The 27293-nt window shown below is 39.3% G+C and overlaps 2 protein-coding genes and 1 non-coding gene across 5 annotated transcripts in view; 2 read left to right on the top strand and 1 right to left on the bottom strand.

The window, feature by feature from the left end:
- Positions 1-21981, bottom strand: part of WBP4 (WW domain binding protein 4) — a 30997-nt gene extending 9016 nt beyond the window's left edge. The window contains exons 1-10 of one of the 2 annotated variants that reach the window (XM_063101639.1): positions 21648-21981; positions 21311-21556; positions 20262-20334; positions 17812-17874; positions 17606-17729; positions 14161-14328; positions 11763-11809; positions 11213-11288; positions 9070-9263; positions 3949-4112 (exon numbers count right to left, since the gene is read on the bottom strand). In XM_063101639.1, the coding sequence (XP_062957709.1) occupies positions 3949-4112; positions 9070-9263; positions 11213-11288; positions 11763-11809; positions 14161-14328; positions 17606-17729; positions 17812-17874; positions 20262-20334; positions 21311-21312 (911 nt within the window). In that variant the 5' untranslated portion in view covers positions 21313-21556; positions 21648-21981. Of the gene's footprint in view, positions 1-3948; positions 4113-9069; positions 9264-11212; positions 11289-11762; positions 11810-14160; positions 14329-17605; positions 17730-17811; positions 17875-20261; positions 20335-21310 lie in introns of both variants that reach the window. The other variant, XM_063101638.1, reaches the window with a different exon arrangement.
- ELF1 (E74 like ETS transcription factor 1) overlaps positions 21551-27293 on the top strand; it is a 113163-nt gene continuing 107420 nt past the window's right edge. Inside the window, exon 1 of one of the 2 annotated variants that reach the window (XM_063101637.1) lies at positions 21551-22108. The gene's annotated coding sequence lies outside the window, so the exon portion shown is untranslated. The remainder of the gene's footprint in view (positions 22109-27293) is intronic. The other variant, XM_063101636.1, reaches the window with a different exon arrangement.
- Positions 22139-22210, top strand: TRNAE-UUC (transfer RNA glutamic acid (anticodon UUC)). Its single transcript has one exon. It is a non-coding gene; the product is annotated as a tRNA-Glu (tRNA).

Genomic DNA, 27293 nt, shown 5'->3' with positions numbered 1-27293 from the left:
TTTTGGGTTGAATACGTTTGGAGATCGTTGAGCTTCCTGGATCTGAAGATCTGTGATTTTTCCTATACCTGGGAAGTTTTCTGCCACTATTTTGTTGAATATGTTTTCAATGGAATCTCCATTTTCCTCCCCTTCTGGAATACCCATGACTCGGATATTTGAGCGCTTGAGGTTGTCTGATATCTCTCTCAGATTTACTTCCATGTCCTTGATTCTTTTTTCTTTCTTTTTGTCTGCTTGTGTTATTTCAAACAGCCCATCTTCAAGTTCAGAGGTTCTCTCTTCAACTTCGACAAGCCTGCTGGTTAAACTCTCCGTTGTATTTTTTATTTCGCTGAATAACTTCTTCAGTTCAGCAAGTTCTGCTACATTGTTTTTCAGGACATTGATTTCCTTGTATATTTCCTCTTTCAGGTCCTGTATACTTTTCCTCATTTCATCATGATGTCTAGCTGAGTTTTCTTGTATCTCATTCAGTTTCCTTAGAATTATCACTCGAAATTCCTTGTCAGTTATTTCAAGGGCTTCTTGTTCTATAGGATCTAGAGTATGAGATTTATTAACTTTTGGTGGTGTACTTTCTTGATTTTTTGTATTTCTGGTGTCTTTTTTTTGTTGTTTATTCATTGTGGCAGGGGGTTTCACAGTCCACCGGTTTGAGACTAATGACTAACTAGGATGTTGCTGTGGTTGCCAATTTGGTATGGCTCCCGCTGTGACTGCTCAGTTGGCCTCTAGTGTCTTGTGTGTGTGGTTGCCTCGGGTCTTGGGCTTCTCCGGGGATCCACCTTTCTGGTCAGCTTGTACTCTGCTGGGCTGGTGGATCACGTACCACAGGGTGTGTGATCTCTGTTGAGCTTTCACTTCCTGTACAGGACTTCTCCCCGTTCCGTGTGCTCTGGCCCAGGCTGTTAGATCGTGCAGTGGCGACCCCACCGGGTGTGTGGTTTCTGTCGAGTCTCCGCCTCCCTGGCCGCACGTCTCCCCCCTCTGTGCACACTGTGCTGGGCTGGGGTGTGTCTTCTGCACCCGTCTATCAGCTGGGCCTTCAAGACCCTGCTCAGCACCGCCTCGCCCAGGAAGTCTACCAGGTTTCTGCTAGGCACAGACGACCGGTCTCTCTGGGTGCCTTTGTAGCACTGTGTAGATCTTTCTCGGGTCTTGTTCACCTTTGTATCCCCTCGGTATAAACCGAGTCTAGTGCCCGCCTTCAGCCTGCTCTCCGGCAGGTTCAAGCGGACCTGGGAACTCTCCTACCACACTATTCCCAACCAGAAATTCGTTAGGCTTTTTTCCAAACTGGTGGTCGCAGAGATGGTATCTGCCTCCCAGTAACAGGAAGTTTACCGGGGCGGAGTCCAGGGTGTGGTGGAGTGACAGTCGGCCGCCCGTACTTTCTAGCCCTCCCAACACTGGTCGGGACGCCCCACACCCCCAGCCCCGCCAGAGAACCGCGGAGGGAGTGGGAGAGGAGGCCGGCCCGCAGGGTCCGGAAAGCCCCGCGCCAGGCCAAGCAAATGGGCTCAGTGATGGCCGAGAAGGGCGGAGCTGCCCGCACCTGGGAAAATGGAGGCAGCACCGGGGCAGTGAGTGGCCTGGTGGTGCAGGCAGGAGCCGCGTGGGCATCCACCCCCCGAACAGAGCTGTGCCAGGGATCACTTACAGTGCTGTGCCAGGTCGGGCGCTCGCTCTGTCTCTGGTTTGTTGCCTTCCGTGTTCTCGGCGCTGCCGCCTCGGGCTGTTCAGTTGTGGCGCCGCTCGGGCGCTCCCAGGAATCTTCTTTAATGCCGGCCTGAAACCTCGAATCCTGAATAGGGCAGCTGGCCGCCTTCAGTGCGGCCCCAGCCTCCGGGATCCTGGCTGCATCCACAGCAGCCCTGGCGCCGTGTTCCCTGTTTCAAGACTCGCTTTTGAGCTAAGAATGAGTTCTTTTCCTGCTCCACACTTCAAAGCTGTTGCCTGTAAATGAGGCAGCCTCTCCTGCCGGGGGCAAAGTGGCGTTGAGCCCCCCCGACCGGCCAGCAGCAGCAGTCCTCCCTTAAGAGATGGCCAGAGGAAGGTCCACAAGTTTCCCGGCTGCCTGAGGCCCAGTGGCCACCTTTTCCACCTCAGCTACTCCGCGCCAGCCGCCGCAGCCGCCGCCATCTTGAAACCGAGTCCCCCTCAACTTTGAAGTATTTATTGGCATTGTAGGACCACCTTCCTATTGTAAGTCACTTAAGAGATGACTTAAGGGCTGAAGTAATACAGGAGTCTATTATTTCTGTAACTTTAATATATTTAGTCAATATGCTTATCATAGTAGCAGGTACTACGTAGCATTGAATACATATTTCCTAATATTTCATTAAGTAATATATAAATACCACCTGAATATTTCATCTTCATCATCATCATCATCTTTTCACAGCAGTCCTAAGCTATATTATGTTATGGCATAACTACAGAATCAATTCTTTAATTAGAATAGCATATAGAGCTGTTCAAAACTTATATTATTCTGTCTTGTAAAAAAAAAAAAAATCACTGCTATGGATTGAATTGTGTCCTCAAAAGTCCATGTATTAAACTTAACCCCCACTGTGACAGTGTTAAGAGGGTGGGAAATCCTATTACAGTAATTGAAAGGTGGGGCCTTGAAGAGGTGATTAGATTGTGAGGATCATGACCGAGTAAATGAATTGATAAGTTGATGGTGGTCATGATGGTGGTCATGGGGATGGTTCTGAGGGCTTTAAAAGGAGAGTGCGTGAGAAGCTCTCCTGTCTCTCTTCTGCCTTTCTCGCAATGTGATACCTGTGCCCCTGAAGTCACCAAAGAAGGCCCTCATCATTCCATAAGTGTTCCCCGGACTTTGGACTTCTGAGCCTCTGAAATTGTAAGCAATAATACTTACCTGGCAGGGGAGATACCATGATCATGAAATTGTAAGCAATAAATTTTATTTTCTTACAAATTACCCAGTTCGTTATTTTGTTATAAGCAAAAGAGAGAGACTAATACAATGACCTTTTCATTAAGATACCGTTTTAAAATCAATAATTTGACTATAAAAGTATACACAGAGCAGTCATCTTACATTACCATTTGAAAGCACTAACGCTTTGGAGAATAACTCCTTTACTCATGTAGATACTTTTTTCTTAACCTAAAGATTCCTTTAAGCACTTAAGAAACATTAAAATGTGAAACTGGGAGTGATATTTTCCTTTTGTGGTATAAATATTCCTAAGAAAATACCTGATTTGAGGGCTGGCTGGTTAGCTCAGGGTTAGAATGCAGTGTTATAACACCAAGATCAAGGGCTCAGATACCCAGACTGGCCGGCCACCAAAACAAAAAACCCCACAAAATCATGGTAAAGACGTTACCTGATTTATATTATTACCTTATTTATTCATATTAGTTATCTTCTCTTCTCTTTTTTTTTTGTGGCTGCCTGGTATGGGGATCCGAACCCTGGACCTTACCATGATTTTGTTTAACTGATAAAACTGTCTTTTAAGTAGCTTAAAAACTTTGATGAAGTGTCATGAGCAACTTTTAAGAGAGTAACAAGCAGGAGCTTTTTTTTTTGCCTTTAGATATAGCCTACAAAGCATTTATTGAATATGCCAGTATTTGTTTCTCTGATAGATTAATGATGGTGAATGTGAGTGCCCATGCATACATGGTTTGAGTTAGTGTGTAAATGTGGTCAATAGAAATATCATGTTTTGGTAGGAATTAAAACAATCGTTAGCTTACTTTTTAAAGTAACCATCAGCTTACCTTTTAAAATATTTAAAACAATTTAATTAGAAACAATAAAAACTACTCTAGAAATAAAAGAAATGAGCTGCACTTTTAATGAGCACAGCATCCTTGATATTAGCTACTGCAATTTATGCAAGTACTGGGATAGAAAATATTTGTAATAATAGTGGGATTAAAATCTCAGGTACTTACTGAGACTCAACCTCTTGTTTAATTTCTTGCCATTCCCCATATGGGTTTGGTTTTTTAAGAGTTTTGGATTTTTCTTCATTTGGACCAGATAAATTCTGTTTTTGAATACTTTTTTCTTTCTGTGTTTCTGGGTCAGTTCCTTCCTCATTATTTTTATCTTTTTCCTGAAATGTAAAAGTTAAGAGCACAATTCAAAAAAAAAAAAAAGAGAAATAACACACTTCAAGCAAAACTACCAGAAAACAGAATTTCTTTAATGGTCTTTAAAAAGTCTTGTTACAGATTTATTACTACTAATAATACACTAACTCACTTAATAGTTTAAATTTGCACATAATACAATAAATGTACATAGAACTTAATGCTTGATGAAGTTTTTCATTATGTCTAAAATGTTAATACACCATGACTGAGGCTGCTTCTGAAAATTACATAACATGATCCTATTAAATGTTTTGAGTTCCACTATTAAGAACATTTAAACAGGCCTCTTTTATCCTCTCTTTTCTTTTCTGCTTTCTCACCTTACTTACATACCCACCACTGACCTCCCTTTATATTGTGGCCCTTTTGAATTTGATGCCATGTCATTAAACTCTTCAACATCGGTTATTTATTTAAAGAACTCCTTTAACCTATTCGTCTTAACTGATGTTACTTTCACCTTGAGGACACTGCCAGAGTCTCACTGGACTATACAAGTAACTTTGAATGAATTAGAAAAAGACACCCCTTTGGGGTAGAAGCAACTCCCATGGGAGCCCCTGGATGGGGCTGGTGCCTTATGGCACTCCCTCATCTGGGATAACAAAGACTTACGACATAGTTTAGCAAGTGGAACATATGCTGGATTTTAGCCTGTCTGCAAACTGCACAATCATGCAGGGCTGGGACACTATTTCCTTTGCAATTCTTTGAATGGATATAAACTTATTCTCTCTTGCACTTGATATCATAGGACTAAGAGGCAGCATCCACTTTCTCTTAGCAATCTTGGGTGCTTCCAGACCATGACATTTTAAATAAAACATTTTTACTGAGGTATAATAGATCATGATACTTTATACTTTGATTCTCATACAATGAAGGTCTCCTCTTCTGAAGCTCTTACCACCTTATATACCATTCTTTTCCATTCTTCCCTGCATGGTCTAATGACCTCTGGCCACTACTCCATATTCACTAACTTTAACAACTCTGGCACCATTTTCTCTCTATTCAAACTCCTGCTGTCCTCCTTGGGAGCTTAAAAACCCTCTGGCATCAGCTTTGTGAGCCTCAAAACCAAAGACTTTGGCATTCACTGTATTTCAGCCATCTAATATTACATCTCCTTCCTCATACACAGCACCTAGTATATTGGTAGTACTCAAATATTAAATCTTTATACCTATGTTCCTTGTAATTTGAACTAGATCACCACTCTGAAATGCCCCACCTGTGAAATCTTAAAAGCCAAAGCCCATTCTTTGACCACAGTAGTTCTTAATTTTTTCAGCTTTCTGGCTCCCTTCCTTCTCTTATCTCTCTCATCCAACCTCATTACCATCTCTAATACCTTAACTTCTTTTTCTGTTCCAAGTTTGCTGGTTTCTTCTAGACTTAACAGGCTTCTTATAGAGACCCAAGCCCATGGGGAATCACTTTAACACTCCTTTATAAGCATCTGAAATATCTTTGTCCCTACTCTTGTTGACTGCATAGGACCTAAACACTTCCAAACACAGATCTGTGTTGCTTTGTGCTGCTTCGCCCCCCACGGATTTGTCACCCCTCTTCCCCTGGGTGACGGAGATGCAAAGGATTACTCAAAGCCCATCTCTTCCGAGCGGTGAGAAGCCCCAAAGTGGTTAATTTCCCAAATGCAAGGGTTGGCTCTCACTTTAGCGTTCCCAGGGAAGTTAACCACTTCGGGGCTTCTCACTGCTTGGAAGAGATGGGCTTTGAGTAATCCTTTGTGTCTCCGCCACCCGGGGAAGAGGGGTGACAAATCCGTGGAGGACGAAGCAACACAAAGCAACAAAATTTTAATCACCACCTGGGAAAGAGCCTTCCCAACAGGGAGAGATTTATGCAACGAAAAGTAAGACCTTTTCAATCTAGATATTGATCATCAATGCTTTTATGAGGAATGCTTTGATCATAAAGCAGGAAATAACGTCTTCTCTACAAAAACAGTCCTCTAAATTTTCCTGGCCTTAAAGAGGGTGTTTGCAACTTGGATGAGACATCCTGTTCTTAAACAAAAGACTTGTAATTGATCAAAGATTTAACAAAATACTAGATGCTCTGAAAACAGTAATATCCTGGACAGTTTAACATTAACAAACTCTCTCAACTCAGAATCAACTATTATGTGAAGTTGAGATTTTCCGGAGTCTCAACAATTGCTAATTACACCCAATTCACAGCACCTGGAGTGATGCTGCTGCAGCCTGCCCTGTGAGATGATGACATCATCAGTCCTCACCTGAAGTAAATTAAAAGGACTTGCCATGCTAAATGATACTATCTTTGCTTTAACAAAATGCTTTTTGTCTTAACTGTGCCAATCTGATCTACAGGTTTGCTTTTTCTTTTAAATAAATAAAACGGGGGAGATGTGGAATATACTATAAAGCATATGTACTTCACAGGGCCTGGTTTTCTAAAGCCTTGCAGTTTCAAATATTGACATTGCAAGGACAGGAAATTTTTCTCAGGCTATAAGTCTCTGTTGCAAGATAAGAATTGTGGCACAGCAGGCTGCTGGCTCAAAGACAGACTAGTTATTGATTGTTATGTAAAGATACTGAGAAACTGCTATATGAAGGAATGTTTGCTAAGATCAAGCTTGTGTTGATAAGAACATTTAATTGTCTACTGGAATGTCATCTGGCTTGTTTCACTGAAAGTTACCAGCCTATATTGTTAAACTATAACCTCACCTTTGTTCTCTTCCTGTAACTTCCTGGTCTGGAAAATATATGCAGGAAGAGAACCCCAATTTGGCATTAATTTCCTGAGAAAGGGAAGTTAACCACTTCGGGGCTTCTCACTGCTTGAAGAGATGGGCTTTGAGTAATCCTTTGCGTCTCTGTCACCCAGGGGAAGTGGAGTGACAAATCCGTGGGGGGGGGGGGGGGCGAAGCAACGCAAAGCAACAGATCTATCCAATTATTATTTTTTTAATGTTAACATTTACTTGTACGTATTTGTGGGGTAGTGTGTTGTTTCAATACATGCATATACTGCACAATGATTCACTTAGGGTAGACAACATAGTTTTGTACTGACATCTCAACATTTCTGTTTGTTCTTAAATTTGGTCTGTCAAGTGTTTAAAAAAAAATCATACAAACTGTTGAGACTTCAAAATATATGCTATCCAATTTCAGCACAGACTTTAACACTGCTTAGTAATGTGTCTCAAGTTATTTCTTTTCCTACATAGGACTGATTAAGTAATGGTATATTCATACTGTGAAATACTATGTAGCCATTATTTTGGCAGATGAAGAGTTATTAATGTCTTTGTAATAGATTACATTGCAAAATGATAGTAAAATCTTATTTCAGTATGATTCAATATTTTGTTTAAAATAATGTGCATGTGTCTGAATAGAAAAAAATTATAGATCATAAACACTAAGTATTACAGTGGTTTTTCTGGGAGTTGGCAGGATTATATGTAGTTTGTCCATATTTATCTGTATTTTGTAATTAATTAACTTATTTTTTACTATGGGCACATTAATTTTAATAACAGAGAAATTAATAATTTCTGCCCCAGGTTGGGTACTGGCTTACCTAAATAAACATTGTGAGATGGCTACTACAACAAGTGTTTTGCTGTTGCTCTGCAAATTGGATAGCTCTAAGTCCCATCAAGAATTATGGAGTAAGAAATTCCAGACAATGACAAGATCCTAGGTGTGGCCTGAAAATCCTTGATTTTCCTATACCTCTCAGGCCAGCAATCTCAACCATGGATCAATGCTTTAATGTGTCTTCTCTGCTTTGGTACTGAGTGTTCGTGGAGAAGGTCATAAAAGCAGTACTACTAGCAATACTGTAAAAATGTCTGTTTTTTGCTTTCGCACCATGGCTGGGCACTCGGCATTCCCTGTCAATATTCTTACTTGGTTCATTTCCTTCCTCACCCCAGCTCAGCGACAATTTCAATCCATTAATGCTGTAAGCAACCCAAAGCTCCTCACTCTCAGCAAGCAATCCTCCTTTCTTTACGAATAAGAAAATTGAGGCTAAGAGCTTGACTCTTTCAATTTCCTCCCTGATACCAACTCATTTATAGTCGTAACTTCTTACAGAAAATGAAAACCTTACCTTCTTATAGAAAATGATTTTATTTCTTATTGAAGACCAACCTATCCATCTGCTCTTGGTATTCCCTTTCTACCTCCTTTGAAGTCCTTCTCAACGAAACTACCACAGCCACAAATCTCTCATGATTAAAAGTCAATATCAAGCCACCATCCTATCATCTAATTTCTATTTTTCCTTTCATATCCAAACCACATATGCCTGTGAAACACTTTCCAACCTCCTGTGATATAAGTTCTGCCACACAAAACACTGGTGAAACTTCTAGAAGGGCATCAAGGACTTCCTAAATGCCAAATTCAATGGACTTTTTTTTTTTCAACCTAATTAATCCTCAATGCTCCCTATTCATTTGGCTTTGGGGCATTAAGTTCTGCTTCTCTGTATATCTTTCTAACTACTCTTCCTCAGTCTACTTCGTGGCCTCCTCTTTCTCTGCCTGACACTTAAATGTTCAGTGTTATCCAAGGTTATTTTCTTAGGTTATCCTACCTATTCTAAGATTTAAAGTACTTACCAATATGCTGATAATACTCAAATTAGTATTTCTAGCCTAGATATGCAGACTGGCCTGTTCAGAAAGCTCTCTGAATATTACAGAGGTCTCTCAAACTTAGAAGGTCTAAAATGAACTTAGTGTCTTGATCCCAAAAGGATATCAGTAAATGGTACAACCATTTATCCAGCTGCCAAAATATGTCTTGGCTTTATTTTTGTCTTCTACCAAAAGAATTAAGAAGGTCTGAAGAGCTTTTTATAAATTGGTAAACTTTTGTTATGGGTAAATTAAAAACCTACCTTAAATTTTATTTTTGGCTGTTTTGTTTCTGTAGAGACCTTTCCTTCTTCTGCCTTCTGTTCCTCATCAGAATCACTATGTGAATCTGATGATTTGCATTCTTCTAGGGTGTCAGGTGACTTTTCATTGACCTTACTAGAAAGCAGATCACCAGTGTGTGGAATGAAATCATCAGGTTTCTCCCATCTGGATTCTGCTCAACACATTTTAATAGTCACGTTATTTAGTTACTCATTCTATTCAGAAATAATTCCAATATAACACTTTCTATCACTTAAAATTATTCAATGACAATACTGCGTATATTCTGTACTACTTCTTGATCAAGAAGATAATATATGGGTTCTCAAACCTCTTGCTCTTATATCTTCAATTAATTTCAAACAAACTGGATTTACTAGATGTATAAACAACAATCCCAATGGAAAGAGAGACCTAAGAATTGGATGGTACTTCTAAGGACTCTCAGAATTCACCTGGCACCAATTCAGGAAATATATTGATAATGAGCATACACGGGATTTCCTGGAATTTACTTATCACAAAGATTTCCTGGGATTTTCACAAAGTGAAATCATATTGTGAAAATCTGAATGAATATAATTTGTCATTACTATAGCGAGAAAAGAAAAAAGTCTCAATCGATCGAACTCTACTGCCATCTGGTGGTTCACTGGACTTTTAGTAAAATGACAGCGTTTCTAATTATCTTGCAGTTATTCTATTTTTAGTTTAATAAAAGGTAGAGAGACTATACAATTTATTCTTCAACCAGGACTGGGGCTGCTATTAATAATTACACTGGTCTAGGCATAAACCAAAATCACTCAAGGAAAATCAATATGTATAGTCACTTAATTAATATAGGGTATCTTTCCAGCACTAATGAAGAACATTACTTCTTACCTATACTTTACAAAAATAAGAAAAGAATTTCCAAGAAATAAATAATCTATTAAACACCTAGTATTTGCCAGGAACTTTTCTGGGAACTTTATAAAGACATCTGACCATCATGACCCCATAGAGTACATATGATCATCTTTACTTTACTGAAGAGTGACTATAGGCTCAGTGACTTGCCCACAATCACATCGCTGTTAAGGGAAGAAGCTGTGCACTGAGCTGAGATTTGTCAACTCTAAGGCTATAGTATATTGCTGTATTATTTTATCTCTACAAAGATTCAAAACTTCAGTTTTACTGGGATAGAAACACTGCCATCACTGTGCAGGCTAGGTATCTGCTTGGAGGTTAAAAGGGCCTTTTCTTCCTTAAAAATTTAATATTATGTAGAAGGCTTTGGATAGTATGAATTAAAAAAACCCAAAAACTTCCAAAGTTACACCAATACTACAGCTATACTGGTAAATTTAACTGCAGTTAAAATCCAAGTACAATTACTTGAAGACCAGTTTTATGAAATTAAATGAGATAAAATATTTGAAAATTTTAGGTAACAGATAGTAATTATGCATGTTTTATAAATATTTATACAGTTGAAACAGTATTAAATAAGTAAAAGTGAAAATTTGACAATTTCAGCCATTGCTAAAATAGCTTCAGTTTTGTATTTTAAAAAAAGAAAAGGCATGTTGAACTAGGTGATCTCTGAGGTACCTTCCAAGGTAATGATTATACTTCCTAAAATAATGATAAAAACCGGTAATGTTAGAGAAAGTTAAAATGATTCTTTTTAAAATTTGTGAATGAAATATCAATTGAGAATAACATTAATGTGCAGCACAATATATAACCAGAAATATTTTTGCACTGTAGTATTTTCAAATTATAAAATACATGCTTGCTATAGAAATATGTTTATCATATGTAGTTATACATTCATTAATGAGGATATATTCTGAGAGACACATCATTAGGCAATTTCACTGCTGTGCAAACATCATAGAGTGTATTTACACAAGCCTAGATGGTATAGCCTACTACAAACCTAATCTATATGATATAGCTATCATAATCTTATGGGACCACTGTCACATATGTGGTCTGTTGTTGACCAAAACGTTATTATGTGGCGTATGGCTGTACTAAAATCTGCAATTTCAGATGATTCATCAGCAGGCTAATAAGCAGTTTCAGGTACAATTTTAGATAATTAAGATAATCAAAGGTAATACTTACCTCCTGTTTCTGTGTTATAATAATAGCTATAACCATCTTCACTTAAACCTTCTACCCAAATGGTCTTTACTCCTGTCTAATAGGAGATAAAAAATTTAGTGTAAACTGAAGATAACAATGATAGTTATATATTGAGTAACTAAGGTAGATTCAGACACCCTTTCCTTTCTTCTAGACACTTGGGAGTTTGGGGTGGTGGTACCGATCATGGCCAGTAAGCTTAGTTTCTGCTAATCATGAGCCAACTTTCAAGGTGAGAATGTCTCACCTCTGAAAGCTAGGAACAATTCTTTCTAGATGGACAGGGACATGTAATGGCAACTGACTGCAAACCAACTAATAATATTTGCCCTGCATGGAGCTTCTGGAGAAATATCACTGTTTCACCTCCACCCAGCCTTCCAATGAAAGGATTACAGAAAGAAAGGAGCAACACAGAGGGGTTAGGGGGGCTTATCTAAAAGTAAATTTGCTTAAAACTCTACAGAAACCCCGGAAGCCAATCACTTTAAAGAATAAAGCAAAAACACTATTAATGTGCTTCAGTTACCTTTTTTAAGTTTCCTTGAAATCCTTCAGGTTTCTCCCATTGAGATGCTTAAAGCAAAATATATTGCATTTATAAAATCTTTTTGCTTTAAAAAAAAAAAAAACAACTTTCCAAAAAATTTAATTTGGAAAAAACTTACAAGATAGTCACTGTGTAGAAAGAACACTACAAGTCTACAGTTTAAAACATAATTGAAAAATAAAAAAGAAACAACATACATCCCAGAAGTATTGTGCAGAAGAATACATGTGAGTGCGACATCACTGAGAAAAAAAGGATAGAATGAAGGATCTGGAGTCACTGACACTTCCACTGGAATTATGAGAGCCAGGTAGGGCTTCTCTTAAAGACGTCATGAAATTCAGGCTTGATAAGCTTTGAAGGGCATGGCCTTTTGACATCTTGGGGCAAGGGAGAGTGAGAGATGGAATAAATAATGACTCAGAAAGGAACAAGATGAAGTACAATATGCAGGAATTAAAAACAAGAATTGCTGAAAACAATATAAAGTATACAAAGAGTATATATACCTTATATATACTCTTTATAAAGTATATATACCTTATATATACTCTTTATAAAGTATATATACTCTTTATATACTTTATATTGCTTTCAGCAATTATACATAAAGTAGGATGGTGAACAAAGAGAGTAAGCAAGAAGCACTAGAAGGGAGAAAAAAATAGTTTCTAAGTAAATTTGAAAAAGACTTCTAATCCCTAGAATATAATCATTTAAGATATCTTCATTGCTGAACTGCAAATATGTACTTCACTTAAAGGTCAGTGCAAACAAACTGAGAGAATATTACTATTTCTCTGTAGTCCAAAACTGATTATGATTCTAAAGATCATAATAATTACAATATTGTTAGCTCAAGGTTTCTTCATGCTGAACTCTCTAATGTCATTTCCTACCTTCCTAACCATTCCTAATCTTGCTGGCTTTTCTTCTACCTGTTTCTTTAATACTGTCTATGTACTGGGGGAACTTAAAAAAGTTCCCGGAAAAATTCGTATTATTTATTTTTCCGTGAACTTTTTGAAATACCCTCATACTACCAACATTCTTTACTTCTTGCTCTATCTCTCTGCTTGTGATCTCATGTACTCCTAAAGGTTAACATATTATCTACATCCCCAGACTCAATCTAGCTCCCCAACTGCAGGTGCTAACCATCAATTAGCTACTGAAAATTGTCACATGAATATTCTATAGGTACCTCAAACCGAACATACCCAAAATTAAATTTATTATTGTTCCCTTTAAACTTATTTTTGGTTCCTGTATTTCATATCTCAGTAACTGGCACTATCACTCTCCCAGCCCTCCATAAAAAGGGCCTCAAATCTACTTTTCCAGCTTCATTCTGCCATGACATCTTCAAAAAAACTTACGTTTTACCACTACCATATGACTATTTCCTAAATTTTCAAATCATTTTTTGGTTCATATTTTTCTATCTGTCTGGAATGTTGTACCCTCTTAATAATATACCAAAATCTTATTCAATCAAAATACTCAAGAAGTGCCTGCACTGTGCCAGGCACTGTGCTAGGGATACAAATGGTAAGACATCATTCTTAATGGCTTCATCTCAGCTTAGAGATCAGCTCAAAAGTAATTCTTGTGATAATGTCACAGATCCACATAATCACAATTAATTATTCATTTATTTTAAGCTCCCATATAACCTTATACTTCTATTACAGCACTTCACAATTCCTCCTTGTATCAAGCTTACTTGTTTATTTCTGCCAGTAAATTTTACGTTTTTGAAGAGTAAGATGATATATAAATGTAGGAAAAAACACACTTATTTATCCCAGAATTTATATGGAGTAAAAATCCCAAATATACTTAAGTTTAAAGAAGAACAAAAAGATGTTTTTGATATTCTTACTGAAAAACACAATTTTATTAGAGATTGATATCCAACATTAATATGAAGGAGTACTTTACTAGGTCAATCAAGACACACAAAAAAGAAATCAGTTTCTGGCTCCCAGACTGCTTTTGGATAGAAAATCTCTTCCATAGAATATTTTATTTCAAGGACCCCTACAATTTGTGAAGTGGATTTTAAATGCCTTATTTCCATGTAAAATGCTTTATTTCTCTGTAGTTCATACTTTCAGAGGGTTTTGAGACAATATGAAGCCATAGTTGACTTGTAAGAAACCTATTATTAAGGCTCTAAGTATGACACCAATTCACTATGTGAAGGGCATCTTTTTAAATGGCACTTAATTTTTTCACCTTTGTAGCAAAAATGAAAAGTTACAGTCTTTTATTGTTTAAAATGCTCCAATATTAAGAAAAATCCTAACAAAATAAATTGTTCTATTCTACTAGTGAAACTGTTCTCTACTAGTTCTATGCTTATATGACTCACCTCCTGTGATAAGATCATAATAGTAATGGTAACCCTCAGAGGTTATGCCTTCTACCCATCTGCCCTTTGAAGGATCTTTTTTTCTTTTCTTCTTTTCTTTTTGTTGATCTGATGCAGAGGTGGGTGGGATAGTGCTGGTTACTGGTGATATGCTTGGCTCTGAAATTTCTATAGAAGTGATGAGAGAAAAGTGAAGTAGCCAAAGTAACTATTTTTTTTGCTGGCATAAAACATTAATAATTCCAGTCAAAAGCCTGAAAGATTCTTTTGGGAAGGTGACACATTATTATAAAGTTCATCTGGAAAAATAAACATGTAGGAATGTACAGGAAAATTGTAAAAATTAAAGAAGTAAGAAGGGTAATTTAGTCCTACCAGGTATTGAGACTTATTCTAAATCTATGGTAAAAAATATCCAGCAGTGTGGAACTGATACAGAAATAGGCAGACATATGATTGAAACAGAACAGTCCAGATAGAGTCAACTGTAGATTCCTGGTGTTTCTTAGTAGAGGGGAAAAAGACAGTATTTAATAAAAGGTCTTGGAATAATTGGTTGATTATTTGGAAAAGAAGTACAACTATTCCTGACTCCCTGCTCCCTTCTCACTTTTTTACACCAATGTATTTTATTTATTTACTTATTAGGTTTACTTATTAATATATGTTTTTACATTCTATGTTGTTGCGGAGCAGCTGGTAGGGAGGAGAAGGGAAAGGGGAAGGAAATAGGGTGGGAGGAGGAGAGGTGGGGTTGAGGCCTGTGGCACCCGTCATTCCTGCATGGGAGATCAGGGGGCTTCCAGCCATGGCTAGGTCATTCCTGGGCTGGATGCCAGAGGGGTGTGGCTGAAGCCAGCGGGGGCCCCCCCCCACCTTTGGAGCCTGGGGGGCTTCCTGGGGTGGCTTGGTGGTCGATGTTGGGCTGGCTGCTGGTGTTGGGGGGACATGGCTTAGACCCTTGAATCCACACCCTCACATGCTTGGGACTGGTTGTGGGTGTCAGGGCATGGCTGAGGCCCCCAGCCCTCCTCTCTCCCTGGCTTGGTAGCCCAAGGGACTTCCGGTCCTTCTAGGTTTTATAGGTGTTCTTTGGTGATGTGAGACCTTTACCATTTTTTTTTTTTTATAAAAGATGACCGGTGGGCCGAGCCCGTGGCGCACTCAGGAGAGTGCGGCGCTGGGAGCGCAGCGATGCTCCTTTCGCGGGTTCGGATCCTATATAGGAATGGCCGGTGCACTCACTGGCTAAGTGCCAGTCACGAAAAAGACAATAAAAAAAAAAAAAAAAAAAAAAAAAAAAAAAAAAGATGACTGGTAAGGGGATCTCAACTCTTGGCTTGGTGTTGTCAGCACCATGCTCAGCTAGTGAGCCAACTGGCCATCCCTATATGGGATCTGAACCCGTGGCCTTTGTGTTATCAGCACCACACTCTCCCAAGTGAGCCATGGGCCAGCCCAGACCTTTCCTGTTTTAATAACAAAATTTGTCTCTGGTCTGTGGGTATTTTGTTTTTTCTTTCAGTTCTGTATTGGATTATTTGCTGTTCCTAGCACTTAAACTTTCTGTACTGTAACTAATTTGTTGTCCTTTGCTTGCTTCTAAAATGCGAGAACTTCCTGTGGGGACCAGCACTTGGGCCCTGTGGTTGAGCTCAACTGCTGTACACCAATATAAATCCCAGGGCAAAGATATTTACAAAAAGAACACGAAGAAAAATAATGTTAAATTTGATTACATAGGGCTGGCTGGTTGGCTGTTGCTTAGAGCACGGCATTATAGCATCAAGGTGAAGGGTTCTAACGCCCATATCAGCCAGATACCAAAAAAAAAAAAAACCTGACTACATAAAAATTAAGAATTTCTGTCAAAGGCCGAGCCTGTGGCACACTCGGGAGAGTGCGGCGCTGGGAGCGCGGCGACGCTCCTGCCGCCGCGGGTTCAGATCCTATATAGGAATGGCCGGTGCACTCACTGGCTGAGTGCCGGTCACGAAAAAGACAAAAAAAAAAAAAAAAAAAAGAATTTCTGTCAAAACCTATATATACAAGACAGACAAATGAAAAAATATTTACAACAAATATGACAGAAGGTTAATGTTCCTAGCATAGATCCCTTGCAAATCAAACATTCTAACAGAAAAAAGGACAAAAAGGGTAAAGGCAAGCAATTAAGAGAATTAATGTTTACCTTCACCAACATTCAAAGAAATGCAAATAAATATAATTTTTTTTTTTTGCAGGAGATCCATAAGTACTGAAAAGAACCACCAAATCCAGTGTTAGATGACCTAACAGGTATTTACACTGGTGTGAAAAGATGAGTAGTTTTTATGGCTTTACTTTTTCCCAAATGATTGGCAAGTTATTCCCAGCGCCAGTTAATAAATTTATTTTTTTTCTAGTAAAAGTGTAAATTAGCCCAACATTTATGGAGCCAGCTTGGTATTAGCTATCAATATATAAAATATACTCACACTTTGATACTGCAATCTCACTTCTAGAAATTGAACCCACAGAGATAAATGGAAAAAGATGCATGCATAAGGATGCTTACTAAGACCTTTTTTCAAACAACCTCCAAACAAACCATAGCACAAAATTATACATAAATAGAAAAAAAAAAAAAAAAATCCCCTATGCCCCCTTTAACTACCAATGTCCAGGATAATATTTTTAAAGTCTGGCTACAACTATTCTTACTTAATGAAGGCAAGGACAATTAATTTAAGTGGTATTCTGCTCAAAACCTTAATTGAAAACTGTTTTTATTAGAGAGTAATGAATACCATTCCATGTTGACTATCTCAACCACTATGCAAGATCAACAACTGAGATCTGCTATATGCTTCGTTTAAGGACAATGGATTTCTCATGGAAGTAAGGCCCACAGAAGCTTCCAGTTTAAAGCCTAAATTCCCTGATAAGATAGATACATTTTAGTTAAACAATGCCTTTTACCTGGAACTCTGTTATCCTCAAACCCTCAAAATATCTGCCTTCTCGTAGTAAAGTTAGTTAATTTAACTACAAAAAGCTAATTCATTATATATTCAACCATATAAATAAACATGATTCATAGTTTTGAGCATATGGATAAAGTGAACTATAATTATAATGCGAGGTCTATTTTTTAATGATAGTGTCTTCTAGCTAAATAATTAGAATACCTGAAAAACTAAAAGTGTCTCTGAAATGAACTACTCACCCAAGACAGAGGTAGGACTAGGTAACCACAAAGGTACTATGGCTGCTGTGAATGGAGGTGTTAAAAGATGAAGCAATAAAAGCAAAACAAAAGTGTGAGCTAAGACTCACAATCTAAATAGGGCTATGATACAGAATAAAAGCACTGAGTATATAACCTCTTTATGAAAACAACTAATGAAGCTCACTTAGCATGACCTCTGATGTTACTTTTAAAACATGCTGGCTGCTTTTTTACCTGACTCTAAGCCAAGCCTTTTCAAATCCTCTTGGTATGCTTTCAGGGCAGCTGCCTCCATTGCAGCAAACTCCTTTGATGCCTTTTCTTCTTCCTTTGCCTTATCCAGGCTTTTCTGTTTAATCTACGTAAGACACATATAAAAGTGAAAGTGAGATAAAGGACTATTTACATAGAAAAATTGGCAAAGAAACAATTTAAATTACCTCACTGATCCTTTTTGCCACATTTTCCTTATGGTTCTTTCCTCTTTCATGAAATTCAACACTCTTGAAAATAAAAAAAAAAGAGAAAATACAAAGAAAAAGTATATAAACATCATAAAATTAACAGTAAGGCAATACAGTATATATGGGAATGGAGCATAAGAAAAGTTAAAATTAAAATGATTGGCAGAAAAGATAAAAGCAGATTAATTTTAATTTACATTGGCCCTTTTTAGTGAAATGATGCTAGGGAAGTGAACCACATTATTTATTATTATGCCCTCTGACTAGGTTTCCTTTGGTTCTTAAAATAAATTATGATGATCATATTAATGGAGAAAAATATAAAGTATCCTTGATGACTAATCTAGTGAATATGATTGTAATGAGGACTTGAACAAGACACGAAGCCAAAAGAGTGGGGGAAAAAAAAAATCTTAAGAAACACCTCTCAATATCAAATGTCAAAACTATTCTCTAGAATTTTATTGCTCTATTTGCCACATTAAGAAAGAGACATAGAAAACAAACAATGATCCCTAGAATCTTATTCCTCAACCTGGGGAGGAAAGTAGACATTTAATAATTCCTCATTGTGGTACTGGTAACACCAAGGTCAAGGGTTCAGATCCCTGTACCAGCTAGCCAAAAGAAAACAAAAAACCAAAAATACCCCGGTAAATTGTAAAGAAACATTTTTATACAATGTAGTAATAGTATAAAATGTACAATTCTTACAAAAGACAATTTGGGGAAAATTTATCAAAATTACAAAAACATTTACCCTTTGACCCAGCAATCCTGTTTCTGGGAATTTATTCTATAGATATACCTGCACATGTACAAAATGGTGTTATGTACAAGGTTATTCACTGCAGCACTGTTTGTAATAACAATCCAAGTAATCATCTATAGGGGACAGGTTAAATAAATTATTGTACATTCCCATATGCTGCTGTAACAGAAAACAAAGAAGCTCCCTATAAATTTACATGAAGAGAGATCCAGCATATATGGTTCATTTAAAAAAAAACTATGGTGTTGAACAGTGTATATGTTACCTTTTATGTGTGCTAGAGTAAGAACCTATATCTACATGCATATAGAAATGATGAAAGGATAGATAAGAAAAAATGGTCACATAAGGGGAGTGATGGTAACTGGATGGATGGGGACGGGGGTGGGTGTGAGAGCATTATTACCTATTTAAACGACCAGAAATGCTCCCTAAATTATAAGTGTCTGATTGTATGCAGTAAAAAACTCCTGGTAAACTCTGCAAAATAAGCTCTATCAATCAAATCTTATGTGATGCATTAACTGAGCTATTTTAAAATACTAATGTGAATTACTCTTTAAAGTGTGACTTTGTAAAGCAAATAATCATCCTCTATTTTTCATATGTTGGGTTTCCTAAGGTTGATTACACCACACAATGAATACAATATTAAAGGACCATTCAAAATTAAATTAGTTTTGTTCCTAATTAAAGGTTAAATCAATGTATATTAGCAATTCAAGGAAATAAAGACAGACTACACTGGATGGGATTATTTACTCCACATTAACTCACAGAATTCTTTGTACTGTCTGGGTACCTCCAAGGAAGAGAGACCCAGTAATCTGCGTAGTTTTAAACATTCATAGCACTTATTATAAGAATGGCCTAAGTCAAACAAGATAGACAAGAACTCTAGCAACTATTCAAAAAGACCAAACCAAAATAGAAATGAAGAAAACCCCAAACACCTTGAAGACAATGGTAAATGCCTACCAGGGAAATACAGCACTGTTAATAACGGAACTACTACACTTGTGCATCCAACTCTGTCAAGTAAAAAGGATATGAGTATATATGTAACAGATACCCTCATATTTATTTAGTATGTACACAGTAGTATGACATACATAATATGTGGGGGAAAAAATCAGGCGTGTGCTTTTTGCTTTGTCTTAAAAGATGAATCTAGACTATGAGATACAGTAACAATGTGCTTAACAGAGTTGCTATTTTTATATTTCATGAGAGGTAATAATGATGTTCTTTCAAATGTAAGCATCTAAACATATAAAGCTCTGCACCAAATATATTTATCTTTAGACTTGAAATCATACAAGAAAAACTACAATTATGTTCTTATATTTTAAGGACTTTTTCTATTTTCACTTTTCTATGTATATGATAGTATTCCAAACAACACCATTATAATGTAGATGTTTTTGTAAACATGGATGAAACAGCATACTCACTATCCATTTCCTGAAAGGGTATAGAGAAATACTTCGGCTTAATACATAACCAAATTTAGGTTGATGAAATTCTTTTGATGTTTTGAAAAATCAAGAGCAGTGTACATGAAAGTGCTTTGTAAACTCTGAGTTTCAATAAAAAGGAAACACTTCACATAAACACATTATTCTTAGAATCTCTAAGAATGGAATTATCATACAGGCCTATTGTCTGCTATCCAGCACTTGCAGTAATCACAGAATTTCTTTGGTTGTGACTTCCAGTAGTCCGCCCTGAAAAAGGGAAAAACACATTTAAGCTTATTTAAAATTAAAAAAGGTAAAATTCTGCAGGCTTCACATCCTTTTAGAGTTTGACATACAGTATAAACCTCCGCTTCTGAATCTTGTCTTGTTATACATAGCTCCCTATTTTATTATTTCTTTGGCTGAAGAACTCAATTGAAATTCTGCTGCCAGTAGAGTAGAAAAAGTCTGCACCAGATTTACTGTAAAACTCCTTTACATAAAATAGCTTTTAAAAAAATTCCTCATTTGTTACCGTCTTCGGTATTCAGAAATAAGGAACATCTTAGAGAAGAATACTTATCCTTTCTGACTTTTTGGAGGCTGCTGTAATGGAGGTCTGAGGAAACTCAAAGTTTGCCTTAAGTCAAGTTACTTCCACCAAAGAACAAAGCACAAGACTACTCTGGGGGAAGACTGGTTTCTCCAAAGCTATCCGTTAATACAATTTGTTCTTCGACCTCAGTGCAACAGAGACTTGGAAAAGCCAAGGGACCTCTCAGAACGCAGACCAAAAAAAAGAAGTCGTCATTACGCTATCCAGGGCTGGCCGCCTCTAGTGGGCGGGGGAGGCAGCGGTGGCCGCAGCCCAACCCCAAAGTTTCACAATACCCGAGGGTTCGAGCGCTTCAGAACCGGAAGGGGAGCCTGCGACCCCCGACGGCGTAGATGGAGCAAGCACTACGTCGCATCACTCACAGCGGTCCAAGCCGCCACCTCAACTGGCCACCGGCCTCCCACCCTAGAGTCAATGTTCCACGCCCCCAGGGCGCTCCGCGGGGTAGCATTTCTACTCCGCCCAGAGAACCGGCCCTGCAGGTCTGGTGCTGGTCCCGAGCGAGTTAAGAACGCGTCTGTCACGCCCCCGGCCGAAGGGCGGGAGAAGGTGGGGGGAAGACCCCGGGGAGAAAGGGCCGCCCAGAGAAACAACACCTCGTTTTTTAAGATCTGAGACCAAACTCACATGACTGCGCCAGCCGCTCCGCACGTCGCCTGGGGCCCGAGTTAGGCTCGTGCTCTCCACGCGGGGAGAGTCGGGCAGGGCCTGGAGTGAGGCCCACCCGAATCTCCCTCCGAGCCCGGACACCTCCCTCCTTTCCCGGACGGACCAGCGTTCCCCGGTTCCACACTACGGGTACCCAGACGACTCAATCCGCGTTCGAAATCTCTTCCTCTTCTCCTCCCCCTACGGGGGCGGTACTCCAGGCTCCTGAGAGGTGGGGTCGGTATAAAGGGGTTGAGGTCACCGAGAAGGAGCGAAAGCGTGACGGGACCTGAGCTAAGGCACAGGAAACTCAAACCTCAAGTCCTCGTGCCATTCCGCTTTCTCGCTCTCCTTCCCTGGGATCCCGAACCTCCACCCTCCTTTTAGGCTCGCTGGCTCGTGACCAAGGAGCTCGAGCGCCGCCTCCGCCCCGAACGCAAACAGCTGTTCCCAGAGACGTCGCTGCCCTCAACTTTGCCAACTAGTCCTCACGCACTTTGACCAACGGAGCAACCCGGACCTGAGGGCTGGAAGCCGTTGGCGGAGTTAAAAAAGAAAGGTGAAACAGCTGGTTCGGGAACGGCGACTCGCTGGGCTTGTCTCAGAACTTTCCTGAGCCGGCGGACGGCCCCGCCCCTCCCCCGCGACGCCCGCGCGCTCGGGCTGGCTCTTCCCCTCGCTCGGGAGCGCGTGGGCAGCGGCTCGAGTGGTGTAGAGGCTGCGGCAGGAGCGGCGTCTGAGCGTAGAGAAGGCAGCAGCGGCGCTTACGCTCGTCAGGTGGGTCACAGCGGTGTGCTTAGCAGCAGTTCCCATATGGTCTAGCGGTTAGGATTCCTGGTTTTCACCCAGGCGGCCCGGGTTCGACTCCCGGTATGGGAACACTGTGACTTTTTCTTCTTAACTCGTTTTGGGAAACTGACTTTTTATTTCCAGTGGCTCTGGCTCCTTTTTTGTTCCCGTGTCCGGGTGAGTTTGTGGGAAACGAGCATTATTAGCGTAGCTGTTAGCGACGCCGGGAGCTGGGCTGCCGCTTCGGGAGCCTAGAGCGATGCGCCCCGCGGGCTAGAGGCGCGAGTGCGCTCGGGGTCCCTCGTCCTCCCGCCTCGGACTCGCGGGGCTGGAGGGCCGGGAAGGAGTTTCACTTTCCCCAAGGCTACTCACCCCCCGTTCCGACCCCGGGCCGTAGTTTTCCAGACTGTCGGGAGGTGATGATTAACTCCGGCCTCGCGTTATCTCCTCCCGGCGCCCCTCTCGGGCCCACGCCCTGCTTGGCCGCCCCCTTCCGAGTCATCCCGAGAGACACGGGGAGTGTTTGCCTCCAAGTACCCCTTATTCTCGTCTGTCCACCGGGTGTTTACGACCCTTACCCCTCCAAACGCAGCGCACCTCCCGCCGCCTCCCGGGGGACGCGCTTTCCCGTCACCCCCACCAGCCGCGTGTGCACCCCTGTGTTCCGTGGCACCCAGTCAGCTCCGAGGCCGTCCGGAGAGGTCTCCCCAGTTGACATTCGGGGCGCTGGTGGCACTCACAAAAAGTACCCCAGACTCAAGAGAAGACCTTTAGGGAAGAGTGAGGTTTTCCCCCTTCTCCCTTTAAAAAATACACACAACGACCTGCGGAGAAGAAAAATACCACTATGATGAGATGTCTTTAAAGAAGAAAATAGATTTTTCAAAGGATTTAACGTTTTGAGCGTCGCTGATTTAAAAAAAAAAAAAATCCTGGAGTGGAGGTGGGGCTTGAAAGAGAAAATTGGCTGGAGACTGGGGAGGGGATGTTATAACAAAGTTTCACTGTATTTTTAAATATAGAAGCCCTGTGTTTATTACAAAGAAGGGGCAGCTGTGTCAGCAGCATGTGAGCTGTGAATGAAACAAAAGCGTTATCTTAAATGCAAGCTGAAATTAGAAGATAGGGTGAGCTATAACGTTTAGTCTGTTGGGCCTCTGGGAACAAATGGAGAGGGCAAAAGTGGCTCTGGTGGATGGGTTTTGGTCAGTGCCATCACCAAGAACAGAAGTTTGGGTTGTTAGTATGTGTTTTCCCATACTGTTTTATAGCTTTAACTGCACAGTACGTTTGGAAATCATCTGTTAATATGCTCTAAATGATTAAGTGTTAGTTTAGCTTTACATTGTAAGAGAAAACAAACAAAACAAACAAAAAATTCTGCCATAACTAAAAATACTTTAAATCATCTTCATTAATTCAAGTATTTCAGTGTTTAAGCCAGGCACCAACAGATGCTCTTGAAGTTACTGATGTTTCAAGTTCTTCCTGTTTGTAGGTAGTGGATAGAATACCGAATGGAAGGGTATTTTGGCTGCTTGTGATTAGCTATGTGCAGACCTGTGGAGATCTTACAGCCATAAATTTTTGATAATACATATCACTCATAATCTTTAAATACAGTTGCAAGAATTGTTGAACAGCCCTTGAATAGGTAATGAAAGTAGAAAAGTTTCGCTTAAATAAGGAGTATTGTGTCAGTAGACAACAAAAGCCAGTTACTAAAGAATTAGTTCTGAATTTGGAAGTAAGGAAAGACACCACTACCTTAATTGTCTTCAGAGGGGGTTTAACTTTTGACCTTGCATTTTGTAATGAGTTGGTATTGTATTGTACCAGATGGTGCTAAAACAGATGTTATTTTCAATTGAGCACTCAATAATTGCAAATAGGCATACAATGTATTTAGGGGTGAGCTGAGTAGAGTGGTTGGGTTGTCTGTCCAAGACTTAGACTCATCTTACATGTAGTTTTGTATCAGGCAGAATATGGTAAGGCAACATTTATCTGAGTTGTAGAAGTGCTACTGGAGTAACAGGTGAGAATCTGTTCTACAGGGAAGAGGAGTGGAGAAGAAACATGGATGGGAGAGTGTTTGCCCTGGACCTTGAGGAACTGGTTGGATTTCTCCTGGTAGGGAATGTGGATCATAAAGTTTAAATGGGGGGAACAAGTATGAAGTTGGCAGTAGTCTAGTTTGGCAGGAGTACAGAGTGCCTGGAGGGAGAGCCATGAGAGAGATCAAGCTGGGAAGGTAGAAAGGAATTTTAACTTGATAAATTTTATCAAGGTTCCTTTATCAACGGAGCGACTGATGTATTATGTCACTAGAGCTTTAAAAACATTTTTTGTCTCTCTGAAAAACGCAAATATAGCAGTAATGTGTGAACTATTCTTGTTTTAAGAGTCCAACAGTATAGAAACGTGTAGAATATTTTGTGCGCATAGATCTTATGTTTAGGAGTTGAATATTAATTTGTAATTAATAGACGGGAGAAAAGCAATTAATTAGAATTCAGTTTATAAGAATGACATCTAGACTTAAATTGTAAGAATAATCTGCAGCTGTATTTTTACTGGCTTGCTTCATTGAAAATGACCTTGATATTCTAAGACAGGGGTACTACTTACTGTACTGATATACCTTAAATTGGTTAAGGCTAGGTGGTAAATTTGTGAGGATTCAATCATATGCTTTTGTCTAGTTACTAAAGCACCATCAGCAGTCATGTTTTAGGTCTTCTTTCTTGGGCCTCAAAATAGTGACTCTAATGGAGTGGTGTGGATTTACTCAAATAGTCTTTTTTTATTATTTTTTTTATTTTTAAATTTTTTTATTTTTTGGAGGCTGGGGATCCAAACCCTTGACCTTGGTGTTATCAGCACCATGCTCTAACCAAGTGAGCTAACTGGCTAGCCCCAAATAGTCTTTTTAAATATTTGCTACTGTTAGCTGTAATCAGAAGATATTTAAAATTCAATAAATGTTTACAGAGATGAACACCTGTGTTTAAAGGAACACAAGGGATTAAAAAATTATTATGGCATTTTAGGTAAAATTCAAAGACCTTATCATGGTCTCTGAGGCTCGACATTATCTGGTCTCTGTTTACCTCCCCAACATCGTCTTCTCTGCCTCTCCATTATTCTTCAGCCACACTGGCTTCCTTTTTGTTCCTCGAACAAGCCAAACTTATTCTTGTCTCAGAATGTTATTACTTGCTCTTTCCTCTGTCTGGAATATTCACCCTACAGATCTTCACATTTCAGGTCAACATTACCTTCTCAGAGAGGTCTTTTCTGACCACTCTAGCTAGAAACTCGCTCTTCCTTTGTTTACTTTCTGATTACTTTATACTGTTTTTTTCTTCAGTTTCTTACTATCTGAAATTAGCCTGTTTATTTGTTTCTGTTTATTTCTTATCCATCAGAGTGTAAATTCCATAAGGGTAAGGATATTGTATAGTGAGATTGTTCTATAAGATTCAAACAGTAGCAAAGAAGTTGGAAACCTCCTGCAATGCTAGTGGAAATGTAGAATGTGCAGTCACTTTGGAAAAAGTTTGGCCATTCCTCAAAATGTTAAACATAGAGTTGCCGTATGACCCAGCATTTCCACACCTAGGTATGTACCTGGGGGAAATGAAAACATACCCATGCCAAAACTTGTACACAAAATGTTTATAGCAGCGTTATTCATAAGCAGAAACTGGAAACAACCCAAATGTCCATCAACTGATGAGTGAATAAGTAAAATGTGGTGTATCTATACAATGGAATATTATTTGGCAGTAAAAAGGAATGAAGTACTGATACATAGTATACCATGAAAGAATCTCAAGAATATTATGATAAGAGAAAGAAGCCAGGCATAAAAGACCACATTTTGTACAATTCTGTTTATATAAAATATCCAAAATAGGCAGATCTATAGAGAAAGAATAGATTAGTGGTTACCTTGTATTAGAAGGAGTAAGGCTAAATGGGGAGGGGGCAGGGTGACTGCCTATGTAGGTACATTTAAGGTGATTAAAATGTCCTAAAATTAGATTATGGTGATAGTTGTACCACTCTATAAATATAAAAAACATTGAGTTGTACACTTTGAATGTACAATGATATGTAAGTTATATCTCAGAAAAACTGTTAAAAAGGATTGAAGCAATAAAAAGCATATGAAATATCTTACCTGGACATTTTACATTTATTGTTTGGATATTACGTGTTTAAAAATAATCATGGAATTATTAGAACAAAAATAATTATGGAATAATTGTATGGTGAAACTCCAGTTCCCTGTTTCAGGAATGTAGCAAGTTCTTAGTAAATAACTGATGAAGGAGGTTAGATAAATGTGCATATAATTATGATACAATGCATACTGGTATAAATGCTCAGCGGAGACTAAGCCAAGGGTCATAAGTGTTTGGAGGTCTCCAAAATCCATATCTGGTTTATGTGAGGGGAATGGGAAAAGGCCTCCTCTAGGAGGCAGCGTTTGAGATGCGCTTTGAAGGTTGCTTAGGCTTTTGCTGGTAGAGATGCTGGGGTGGGGGATAAGACATTAAGAGAAAACAGAGGTATTAAGGCAATAAGCAGGAGCAAAGGTGCATTAACAGCTGCTAGCACATTTAGGCTGAGTTGAGAGTACAAATAGGATAGGAATGGGAAATAAGGCTGCAAAAATAATTGGGGTCTGTCTTTTTACTGTCCCCCCAAACCCTTCCAATGGATTCCAGTGTGCTTCCAATGGCTCATACTTAGGAGGAACCTTACGTCTTACCTGCAGAGAGCTGCAAGTGTCTGGGGACTTGTCCCCCCCCCTCTTCCCTAACAGGCTGTCCTGTGAAGAGTGTAACTTTGGAGCAGGAACTTTGTCTTGTTTCTCTCTCTATCACCAGACTTGGAGCAGTGCTTGGCACTTGGTGAACATTCAGAAAATATCTGAATGAATGAAAATCCAGAAGTTGTGAGGTCTATTCGAAGCAAAAATTTATTTTGCAAATCCCCTTGACTTTTGACAAGATTTTGGAAGGCCCTTGAATTTTGGGCTAAGGTGTTTACTTAGCTAGGAAAAGGGATTTCTGGTAATATGACGAGTGTTTTAATGCAGTTGATTTGGTAGCATGCAGGATAAACCAATGGAAAGATTATGTTTGTAGTGTACGTCCCC

Source organism: Cynocephalus volans, chromosome 7 (genome assembly GCF_027409185.1).
Source record: "Cynocephalus volans isolate mCynVol1 chromosome 7, mCynVol1.pri, whole genome shotgun sequence".
NCBI classification, from domain to species: Eukaryota; Metazoa; Chordata; class Mammalia; order Dermoptera; family Cynocephalidae; genus Cynocephalus; species Cynocephalus volans.
This window is presented reverse-complemented; position numbering and strand designations above follow the sequence as displayed.